The 10813-nt window shown below is 37.0% G+C and overlaps 2 protein-coding genes across 2 annotated transcripts; one reads left to right on the plus strand and one right to left on the minus strand.

The window, feature by feature from the left end:
• Positions 1-1648: 1648 nt before the first annotated feature.
• LOC138874964 (uncharacterized) lies at positions 1649-5627 on the minus strand. Its single transcript, XM_070153766.1, has 6 exons — positions 5454-5627; positions 4872-5138; positions 3933-4514; positions 3407-3565; positions 3208-3245; positions 1649-1742 (listed from the first exon to the last, which is right to left on the minus strand). Exons 1-6 carry the CDS (start codon positions 5625-5627, stop codon positions 1649-1651), a joined length of 1314 nt encoding a protein of 437 aa, XP_070009867.1.
• A 3069-nt stretch (positions 5628-8696) lies between these two features.
• LOC104227659 (heavy metal-associated isoprenylated plant protein 35) lies at positions 8697-10590 on the plus strand. The gene is made up of 3 exons (XM_009779941.2): positions 8697-8921; positions 9037-9112; positions 9271-10590. Exons 1-3 carry the CDS (start codon positions 8868-8870, stop codon positions 10275-10277), a joined length of 1137 nt encoding a protein of 378 aa, XP_009778243.1. The 5' UTR covers positions 8697-8867; the 3' UTR covers positions 10278-10590.
• The last annotated feature ends 223 nt before the right edge of the window (positions 10591-10813 follow it).

The following is a 10813-nucleotide window of genomic DNA, read 5'->3' on the forward strand; positions in this document are numbered from 1 at the left end:
GTCAGTGACTGTCCGCAACCATTATAAAGAGGAACACAATAGGGACTTGGTCCCATAGGGTTCTCTGATAGAAGTACAAGTCAACTGTACATCTGGAACGCAATAGCAGAAAGTGACTATCTCACAACTGTTACACATGAGGAACACAACTGGGACCTGGCCCCTTAGTGTTCTCTGACAGAAGTACAAGTCAACTATACAGCTGGAACACAACTTCACAAAAGTGACTGTGCAACAGACAGTGCAACAGTCATTTCTTATTGGGAAGAAACGTGTACCAAGAATTGACATCACTATCTATTGTGATGCCTTTTATGATATAACAACCTGGTGCAAGGCACAACACTTCACTTGTGCATTCAATGATATTCTCTCAAGCATAACAGTATTCATCCGTCATTAAAGTCACTGGTGTGTCAAGAACAAGAAGACAACTCCACTAAGGATCAGTTTCATAATGAGTTTATGTATATCCGTTGTTGAGTTGTAATCTTGTTATTTGTTCTTCATTTTATCTCCTATTTTGCTTTCTTAGAAGCTTTGTCTTAGGAAAACCAAAATTCGTAAACTTCCAAGTTTATGTTGTGACTAGGATTAGTCATAAATTTAAAGTCTTTGTAACTAGAAGAGTCACAAAGTGGTTTGTGGTGAGAGCATTACAAGTTAGTTGAAGTCTTTGTAATAGCGTTATTACAAAGTGGCTTATAATAGTGAGATTGCAAGTTAGTGAAGTTAAAAGCCTACAAGTGTATGTTGTGGTTTTTTGATCCCCTTGTATGGGATTTTTCCACGTAAAAATCCATTGTCTTCTTTACTTACATTTTTATTAGCATTCTCTGCTTAACCTCATAGAGGACCAGGTACTCTACTGTTTGGTGGACTCATACAAACTAACAGAAGCATAGTCTTAGCCATATCTTCAAGTGTCCTATTCTTTCTTTCAACTACTCCATTTTGTTGTGGAGTCCTAGGAGCAGAGAAATTATGATCTATGTCATGCACATCACAAAATTCAACAAACTTAGCATTTTCAAATTCAGTTCCATGATCAGACCTAATTGATGCAAGTTGATTACCTAGTTGTTTCTGAGTTTTTCTAACAAAAAAAGTAAACATGCCAAATGTTTCATCTTTAGATGTTAAAAATAATGTCCAGGTAAACCTAGAGTAATCATCAACAAGCACCATCACATATCTTTTACCACCTCTACTTAATGTTCTCATTGAACCACAGAGATCCATATGGATCAGTTCCATCGATCTGATGGTGCTTACCTCTTTCTTGCATTTAAAAGAGGATCTTACTTGCTTCCCCTTTGCACAAGCCTCACAAACTTTGTCTTCCTTGAACTTGATGTTAGGTAGCCTTATCACCAGGTCCTTGGAGACTAATTTGTTGAGTTGACTCAGACTTGCATGTTCAAGTCTCTTGTGCCAAAGGAGGGGATCATTGTCCAACACACTTAAGCAAGTGAGTTTATTTTATAAAATTATGGATAGATCTACAATGTATATATTGTTTACTCTTTGTTAGAAACTAAACATCCACCAGACTGTATAGAGAATTGGATTCTCTATGAGTTTCCTCTAAAGATACTAATGAACCAAACTGTATAGCGATCTGGTCCTATATCAATTTGGTACAATGCTAACTACTGAACAAGTATGTAAATGATGCATAGGATAAGTTTCCACTGTATAGAGAACCAGATTCTCTATAAGTTCCCATTGTAAGCAACAGACTGTAAAACCAGCCAGTAGGAAATCAGGTTCTCTAATTGTTCCCACAGTAGCTCGACAGAAAGTAAAGAACACAGAGGATTTTTACGTGGAAAAATCCCAACTCAAGGGAAAAAAAACCATGACTTACACTTGTAGACTTTCAACTTCACTAACTTGTAAACCCCTATTACAAGCCACTTTGTAATGACTCTGTTACAAAGAATTCAACTAACTTGTGGTACTCTTACCACAAACCACTTTGTGACTCCCTAGTTACAAAGGATTTTACTAACTTGTGATACTCTAACCACAAGCCACTTTGTCACTTTACAATTACAAAGGCTTTTGACTCTCTAACTTATAATAACCCTATTATAAGCCACTTTGCAATAACTCTATTACAAAGGCTTTACAACTCGACTAACTCTAGCCAAAACACTAACTTGGAGGGTTTGTGATTTTGTATTTCCTAAAACAGCTTCTAAGAAAGCAAGATAGGAGTTAAAATTGAAGAACAAATAACAAAGACTCAACAAACCTAAGGACTTAAGACATCTTCAATCTTGGATCTGATCCTTGAGGTTGAAGTAGCTTTGTTCTTGAGAGAGATTGTTGCAAGCACTTGAGAGAGGATTTTTGTTCTGTATTTGCAAGTGTTGAACCTGAATCTTGTGCCTTGCATGAGGTTTATAGACATTACCTTAGTGATGTCAATTCACAATGGTGATGTCCAATCTCAATGGAAAGTGACTGCTACAATGTCTGCTGTATTGTTGTAGGCAGTCACTTTCTGTAGTTGCTTTCCAGTTGTACAGTTGACTTATACTTTTGTCAGGGGAACACCAAGGTATCAGGTCCCTAATATGGTTCCTGTGAATATATAGCACACTGCCCAGATTATCTTGAGTCGATTAACTTGAATGATTGTACCAGACATGCTTCAGGTCCTTTATCTGGTTCTCTCATGAAGTAAGTCATTGTACCTTCCTTGATTGTATTTATACGTGTGTGAAATCACTTATAATGATGTAAGCAAGGCAGGTGAAAAGCCTTCCTCAGAAAGTTGACTGTTGCACTATTCTTGTACAATAGCGTGAGAAGGTAGCAACTTTCCTGCTGGAGAGTTGACTTCATACAGTCTTCTCAGGAACTGGTAGGGACCTATTCCGTAAGCTATTCCTTCTACTCTTCCTCACTTGAGTAATTGCTATCATCTTTGAGTATCGGGTTCTTTTCTTTCTTTGGTTCTCTTATTTCACTGTCTATCTTCCTCTTCATCTCATAGGTCTTCAGATTTCCAACCAGCTCTTCTATGGTCAGCTCCTGCAGGTCCTTTGATTCAGTAATAGCATTCACCTTGCTTTCCCAAGGGCTGGATCCCAACCTGGAACTTTGTGATCTCAAGGTCTTGTAGATGTGTAACAGGTTCCTTATCTGGTATTGAATGGTAAGTTTGCTAGATCATCAAAACATAAAGTAAAGTACTTGTGCCCAAGGTACTTGTAACCTATCACTCTTTTTCCCTGCAAAAGAATCTTGTCAGTGATAAGATTAATCACAAAACATTTGGTAGTGGTGAAGGCTACCAACCTCTATCACGCAATTGTGATACACTGATTAGACTGTATTTTAGGCCATCTATCAAGTAGACATTCTCAATAGAGTGAGAATCAATCTTACCTACCTTTCCAACCCCAATGATCTCACCTTTCTTCCCATTTTCAAAGGAGACATTTCCTCCTTTGAGGTCCTCAAGTGAAAGGAACTGGTTCTTGTTTCTTGTCTTATGCTTTGAGCAACCACTATCCATGTACCATATTTGGCTGTTTTCCTTCACTTGGACCTGCAAAAGAAAATCAGGGGTTAGTCTTAGCAACCCAGACTAGTTTGGGTCCCTTTTTATAGGCAAAAGGATGAATTATGTTCTTTTTAGCCCAACCTGGCAACCTACTTTTCCCTTGAACAATTTTTTTATTCTTTTGACTAGCCTTTTTTTTTGCAGTACATTCACTTTTATAGTGACCAGTTTTTCCACAGTGTGTGCAAATTTTGTTCTCAGGAAATGTGAGGTACTTGCTTTTGGGATCCCACTTAGGTACAGGGGTCCCGCAGCCAATTCCTCTCTTATTGCTACTATGATGCTCATGTAGCTATGAAAGTGTATCGGATGACCTGTTCCATTTACAGGTTTTGTCTAGCTCGTGCTTGACCTTACTCAGATCCTCATTTAGGACTCTTATTTGCTCATCTCTTTTGTACAGCTCATCATTCTTTTTTCCTAAGTTTTCTTCTAAGATGAGTTGTGTGTGATCAGTTTTATTTTTAAATGTTCCTAATTTCGGGTTTACATTTTCAGATCTAAGCTCTAGGACAGTGGTGTCAAGTTCAAGAACCTGTTTTTTTAACTCGGCATTGTTACTATCACTTTCACTAGCCCTAAGTTCCAGAGTTTTGCACATAGCTTTTAAAATCACACACTCCTTAGACACATATTCCTTTTTTAGATCTTCAGATTCATCAATAAAATCCAGGAGTAACTCAGACAGCCTTTCTTTGGACAAAAATTTAATCTTGTCTCTTAGATGAATTACACTTACCTCAGATTCCTCATCAAATTCTCCAATGGCCATAAGTGATTGTTCATCTCCATCTTCATCCTCTGAATCCTCATCTGAGCTTTCTCTCCAGGTAACAACCATAGCCTTTGTTGATCCTTTGTTCTTCTTGGGATGAACCTGTTCTTTCTTCCTATTTCTTCGTTCAGCTCTTTCCTTCTTCCATTTAGTTTCCCACTGAGGATAGTTTTGATGTGGTGATCAGTCTTCCCACACTTTTAGTAGCCCTCATTGGTCTACTTTTCAGGAACCCTTAGGGTTCATTTGGTTTGAATATGACTTATGTCGGGATAAGTTATACTGGTATAAGTTATGCTGGGATTGTTTTTTATTCGTTATTTGGTATGTTGTATTAAATATGACAATTACATAATTTATAAGAAGAATGCATAAGTTATACCGGTGCTACTTACCCCACCCTCTATAAGGTATAAATTATCCAGGTGTTAATTTTAATTATGGGATAACTTATACCTGATTTGCTAACCAAACGAATTATTAAGGTGGTATTAAATTTTTATACCAGCACTATACCTTCTTATAGTTCATACCAAATGACCCCTTAGTTTGTTGTAGCTTGCACCTCTTAAGGAACCCTTTCCTCTCATTAAGTACTTCTTGAAGTCCTTTTGTGATCCTAGCCATTTTATCTTCTTCTAGATCAACACCTTCAGTTATTCTGAGTGCCAGACTCATTTCCTTCTTGGGTGTATCCATCTTCATGGTTTGCTTTCTAAGTTCATAGGCAATGAGATTTCCAATTAGCTCGTCCAACTTAAGAGTGGCAATATTCTTTGATTCCTGAATGACAATGATTTTGCTTTCCTAAGTGACTGGCAGAACCCTTGTCAAAATCTTCTCAACTTTTTTCCCTTCAAGGATAACCCTTCCAAGAGACTTAAGTTTATTTGTTAGTATGGTGAACCTTGTATACATCTCTTGGATGGTTTCGCCTTCATTCATGGTGAAATTCTCATATTGAGAATACATCAGTGTTCCTCTTGACCTCTTCACTTGAGATGTTCCTTCATGAGCCACTTGCAGAGTGTCCCAGATTTTCTTAGCAGTGGTACAACTTTGAATTCTACTGTACTAGTCTGGACCAAGTTCATACACCAGCCATTTTTTGGCCTTATCATTCTTTTCCCATTTCCTTAAGTCCTCAGCATTGCAGTCATCTATTATTTTTGGCACATCTACTCTTTCAACATTTTTCTTCATGGTAGCCAGGGGACCATCAGTGATAGTGTCCCATAGCTCATAGTCTTCTCCAATGATGTGATCTCTCATCTGGTTTTTTCACCAAAAGTAGTACTGGCCATTAAAGAGTGAAGGCCTAGCAGTGGATTGCCCTTCCCAGTTTTCAGGTGGTGCACTCATCTTGATCTGTTCCTAAGGTGTTAGTCTCTTCATGGATAACCTGCTCTAATACCAATTGATATTTTATACTTCAATACCACATAAGAGGGGGGGGATTTGTGTGGTGTCTAATTTTTTACTTAAACTGATTATAGAAGGACCTGATTCTTCTAAGTATTCCTTAACCTACTATTTGCAGAAATAGTAAATGCGGAATATAAAAGAACACAAGTATTTTACATGAAAACACTTGGCTCAAAAGTTGAAAAAAAATCACGACCTACTTTCCAGTAGGATTTTTCCAAACTCTTCACTAAAATCACTGAGCCAAAAACTGCATTTACAAAAAATCTTTTGTAAACCTAGGATTAACTCTAATCCCGTTATAGCACACAACCTCTGACTGTTGAGACAACTTCAAGTTAACTCTAATTTGAATACTTTGAGTACCTATTACAATTGCCTCTAGATAAAGCTGAAAGGTACAATATGAAAATACCTACTGCAATTGAAATAGAATAAAAGACAGACACTTGGAACTGGTTCTTCTATCTGGTTCATGTAGCTTCAGGTTTGCACACTTGAATGTCACACGAACTGCTTGCAGAATGCCTTGCTATTTTGCTCTCAATTCCTGTTTAACTTCTGCGTTTGTGTGTACCCTGTAAAAGAGAACAACATTGATATTTATAGAGTTAGTAAATAAAGATTAACTAGAATTCTGATGCTACTTTTCCTTGGTGGAAGAGTTCTAGTTCATCTCAACCTCCAACTCCTTTCCTATTTTAAACAATATTCTTTTTGAGTAAGGAGTCCTTCTCCTTATCAATTATGCAACATTTTCAATCAGGATTAGGAGATATCAATTCTGTCAAGTTAGGTTTATCTCCTTCACGTGCATTCCACATGCTCAAATCTGTTCGTATCTGTGCTCAACAGGGATGGACTTGGTTCATGCCTGAGTTCCTTTGTCAGTCTTCAAAACTAACCTTTACTTAGGCTAATAGAGTGGAAACCAATAAAATAATAATTTTGAATGCACTAGAATACCATGTAGAGGAACGTTGTTCTTGAGATGTATCTGATAAGGTGAATTAACCGTTAGTAGCCGACCTAAGTTTCCCATAAGCTTTTGAGTCCTCCGGGAAAAACTTCCGACATGTTAAAGAAAAAAATTCCTTCACTCCTAAAATTTGTACTTTCCACATTCACACGCTTTCTTCTTTACAATTCTGTTTCTAGTACAGTTTTTTCTGGGCAATTGTGTTAAGGAATTTAAAGTGATATTTAAATGGCAAGATCCATTAACAGTGGATACGGGTGAAATCGGAAATAATGCCTTACCCGATTTTCCAATGAAAATGACGGAAGAAGGGCACGAACATACGAGATTGAAATGGAGAATGAGAGCCTTTCTTGCCGAGTCCTATAACTGGTGAATGATGTGCTCATCGTCGAGCCTGATGAAGCAATACTCCCCGAGCCTAGAACGTGCAACAAGACCTCGTAAAATATGGCAAGCGTTGCACATGACTAACATAGGGTTGTGATATCCACACCCAACGGGTATTACGGTGCAGATCTCGTCCGATGTCGATTACGGATCAATAATTTACAAGAAAAGAAGATTTTTACCTTTTTTAAAATTGTACTAGGGATGAAACTCTCTTACTATATAATGGGAAGCTTTTTCTTTAATAGGACACATTATAACACGCGAATTAAGGCAATACAAATTCATTTTTCTTTCTAGCTATTGCATTCTTACTTTACTATTTATTCTTCATTCATAACTGATTTCGAACCAAGGACCCGAACAAGGCCAAAACTAGTGTTCAATCTAAGTCCGAGTTGGGCCTTGACATTACAATTGGTTTGATAACTCATTTTGTCTTTAACTCATTTATTCAATATTTTTGATTATTTGTATTGAATCTATCCACTTATCCTTAAAATAGTGTACAAATTTAATTGTTATCAGTCTTAAGGGCAAACAAACAGAAATTAGGAAATTAACAAGTTGTGTATGTAGATTAGTCTGTAATTATAACAAGTTGATCATCAATTTTTATTAGATTATCGTTTAAGTTACCATTTACATTAAAGACTTATTATTACTATCTTGTAAGTGTTTGATGGTATAAAATAATATTAAACCGACAACATATAAAATGTAACCTCAACAAATTAAAGTGATTGCACATATATACGATTTTCTAGAAATTGAAGTCTTAACCCAATATGTAACTAAAGTTTTTTCAAGTGTCAGGTGAAACAAACCGCTTTCTTGTTTTGTATTTTTTGAACATTCGTACAAAGTACAAACACAGTGTAATCAGTTGTACGGGGTAACTTTTTTATCTCACAGTTTTGTGGATCCAAATTTCTGTGGATCCAGAAGTGTAAGATTGGAGTCGACAAATTTATAAGACAAAAAAGAGCATCATACAACTAGTGTAAGTTGTACGAGACACAAAATAAAACATCTCGTAATAAATATATGTTCTTGCAAGTCAAATACTTAGTGCTTTTTTGCCTGCAACGGGATAATTCAAATTCTTGCAAATTAATTTTTAGCAAACTTTGAAAATTTTCCCAAACACTGGAAAATTTTATCACCAAACAGACACGTGGCAATGGTGTTTGCTCATGCAAAATTTTGAAAAAATCAATGGTAAAGTTATCTTAATAATTTAAATTACATTAGCTGAAAAACAAAAAAGTTACTCCCAAAATACGGTTTTCAAAAAAAATCTAATTTTTTTTTACCATTTTCTCAAATAGATTCTTGTTGTCTCATTATTCCATTTACTTTCCAATTTTCGAACCAAGCAAGGTAATCAATCTAAAGATATTTGTCAAAAAGAAAACAAAATGATTCAAGAAAGATTTATTAGTAACTTACTCTATTTTCATTCAATTTGTCCGTTGGTTAAGAAACCGAAAATTTCCGAATTCGCAGTATAAATTACCCTCCGTGTAAAGAACCGAGCTTTCCCTATAGATAGCTTCGCGCCTCCCTCTATGTACTCCCTTGCCACTCTCCCTCACTTTCCCCTTTTTCTTTCTCTCTTAAAAGCCAATCTCTCCCTTAACACTTTCTCTTGATCACACAAATCTTTTCCTCCTCTTCTTCTTCTTCTTCTTCTCCTTGGCTTATATAGTTTAGTAATGGCAGCACAAGACGTATCAGAAGACCCCCCAGAGCAGCTCATGAACTACAAGGTTTGTCTTGTTAATGGAGTACTAAATAATTCCATTTTTTTTTAATTTTTTCTCAAATTAAAGCACCTCCCTTTATCATGGTATTCTAACATCTTCATGCGTATTATTTCTACAGACTTGGGTCTTGAAAGTTTCCATTCACTGCGAAGGCTGCAAAAGGAAAGTCAAGAAAATTCTCCAACAAGTCCCTGGTATTTATATTTCCTTTTCTTCATTTCTCTTCATAACATGCTCTTGTTAATCTTTTTATGTTTAAAAAATTGTCTTTTCAAATTTCTGTATTTGGTTAGAGATTTAAATATTTTCAGTTCTCCAGTCTTAAAACTTTATTTTGTCTTTCCTTTTTCAGGAGTGTATGCCATTGATATTGATCTCAAGCAACAAAGAGCAACAGTCACTGGTAACGTAGAAGCCGAATCTTTACTCAGGAGGCTACAAAAGTCCGGTAAGCACGCCGAATTATTGCCACAACAGTCTGATCACAAGGAGAAAAAGCCTCTTAAAAACAAGAACAAAGAGAAACCAATTGACCAACAAAGCAAAGAAGCTACAACTAGTCAACCGGATACTAGTATCAACAAAGAGGTGAAACCAAAAGTTAAAGTTGTAGTACCAAAAGAAGCTTCTGGAAAAATTCAAGCTGCCAGCGGTGAAGTACCCACAAAAAGTGAGAAACCCAGCTCTGGTTCAGTTAAACCGGAGGATGAAGCCGGCACCGGCTCAGGTGACGGACAGGCGGGGGCTCAGGGTAGTGAAGCTGGCGGTGAGAAAGGGAACAGCGACGAAGCAGTAAAGGAGTCTAAATCTAAGGGGAAGAAACCAGAAACAGCCTCCGTCGGTGAACATATTCCGGTGGCGGCGGAGAAAAAAGGTGCTGATAGTGATAATGCTTCTGTTAGTGGCGAAAAAAGCGGTGGTGGCCCAGGTGTTGAAGCAAGTGGCAGTACTGGTAAAAAGAAGAAAAAGAAAGGGCAAAACAGTAACACCACGGAGGGGACGCAATCAAGTGTTGCTCCGGCAGGTGCAGAATTCGAACATCATGATATGGGCCCGCAAGCTTTTGTTCCGACAAATGGTAGCCCTCCACGTCATCCAGGTTATCATTATTACCCGCAGCAGGGCCCACAGTACTACGCCCCACCACCAGCATACGTCGTTAGCTACAATACAGCGCAACCTACGAGTACTTATACGGCATCGTATTATGCTCCGGCACCTCCAACTTCGTATGCGTATACGTATTCTGGTCCTGTCACGGAACCTCCACCGTCAGATCTGGACTCGTATCCACGCCAGCCGTTGGATTCATTTGAAATGTTTAGTGATGAAAATCCAAATGGGTGCTCTGTTATGTGATGAAATTACAAAATCCAGGCATTATTATACGTAGGATTTTGGACTATATACGGCTTATACTGCTTGTATAAGTACAAGTATAAGAGGGTTTAATTTTGGGGTTTTATGTATGTAGATAAATATAAAAACGGAGAGAATTAGGGTGAAATTTAGAAAATGCCAGGTGTTAGGCGTTGGGAGCTTTAATCTTTAAGTGGGTTGTTGCTTCTTGTTGAATGTTTTAGCTTTATTTAGTAGACATTTTCGTTTTTAGCCTTGTAATGCTTAGTTGTACTTTGGCCCTTTTGCCTCATTCATCTCTTTTTTTCTCTAATTCTGTGTAAAATAGATTTGCAATTTGTGTTGCGTTGGTGAATAACTTATGATTAAGTAAGTATTCAAAATAAATCACCAAAGAACAAATGTGAAAATTTGATGTTTTTATTAACTCATGAAGTCTAAGGGGGAAAATGATGTTTTTAATAAACAAATAAATACAAAAAATTGTTTTTTATAGGCTATCGCTAGCCATAAACACTTTTGTTGCTAGCCATAAT

This window comes from Nicotiana sylvestris, chromosome 1 (assembly GCF_000393655.2).
Source record: "Nicotiana sylvestris chromosome 1, ASM39365v2, whole genome shotgun sequence".
NCBI classification, from domain to species: Eukaryota; Viridiplantae; Streptophyta; class Magnoliopsida; order Solanales; family Solanaceae; genus Nicotiana; species Nicotiana sylvestris.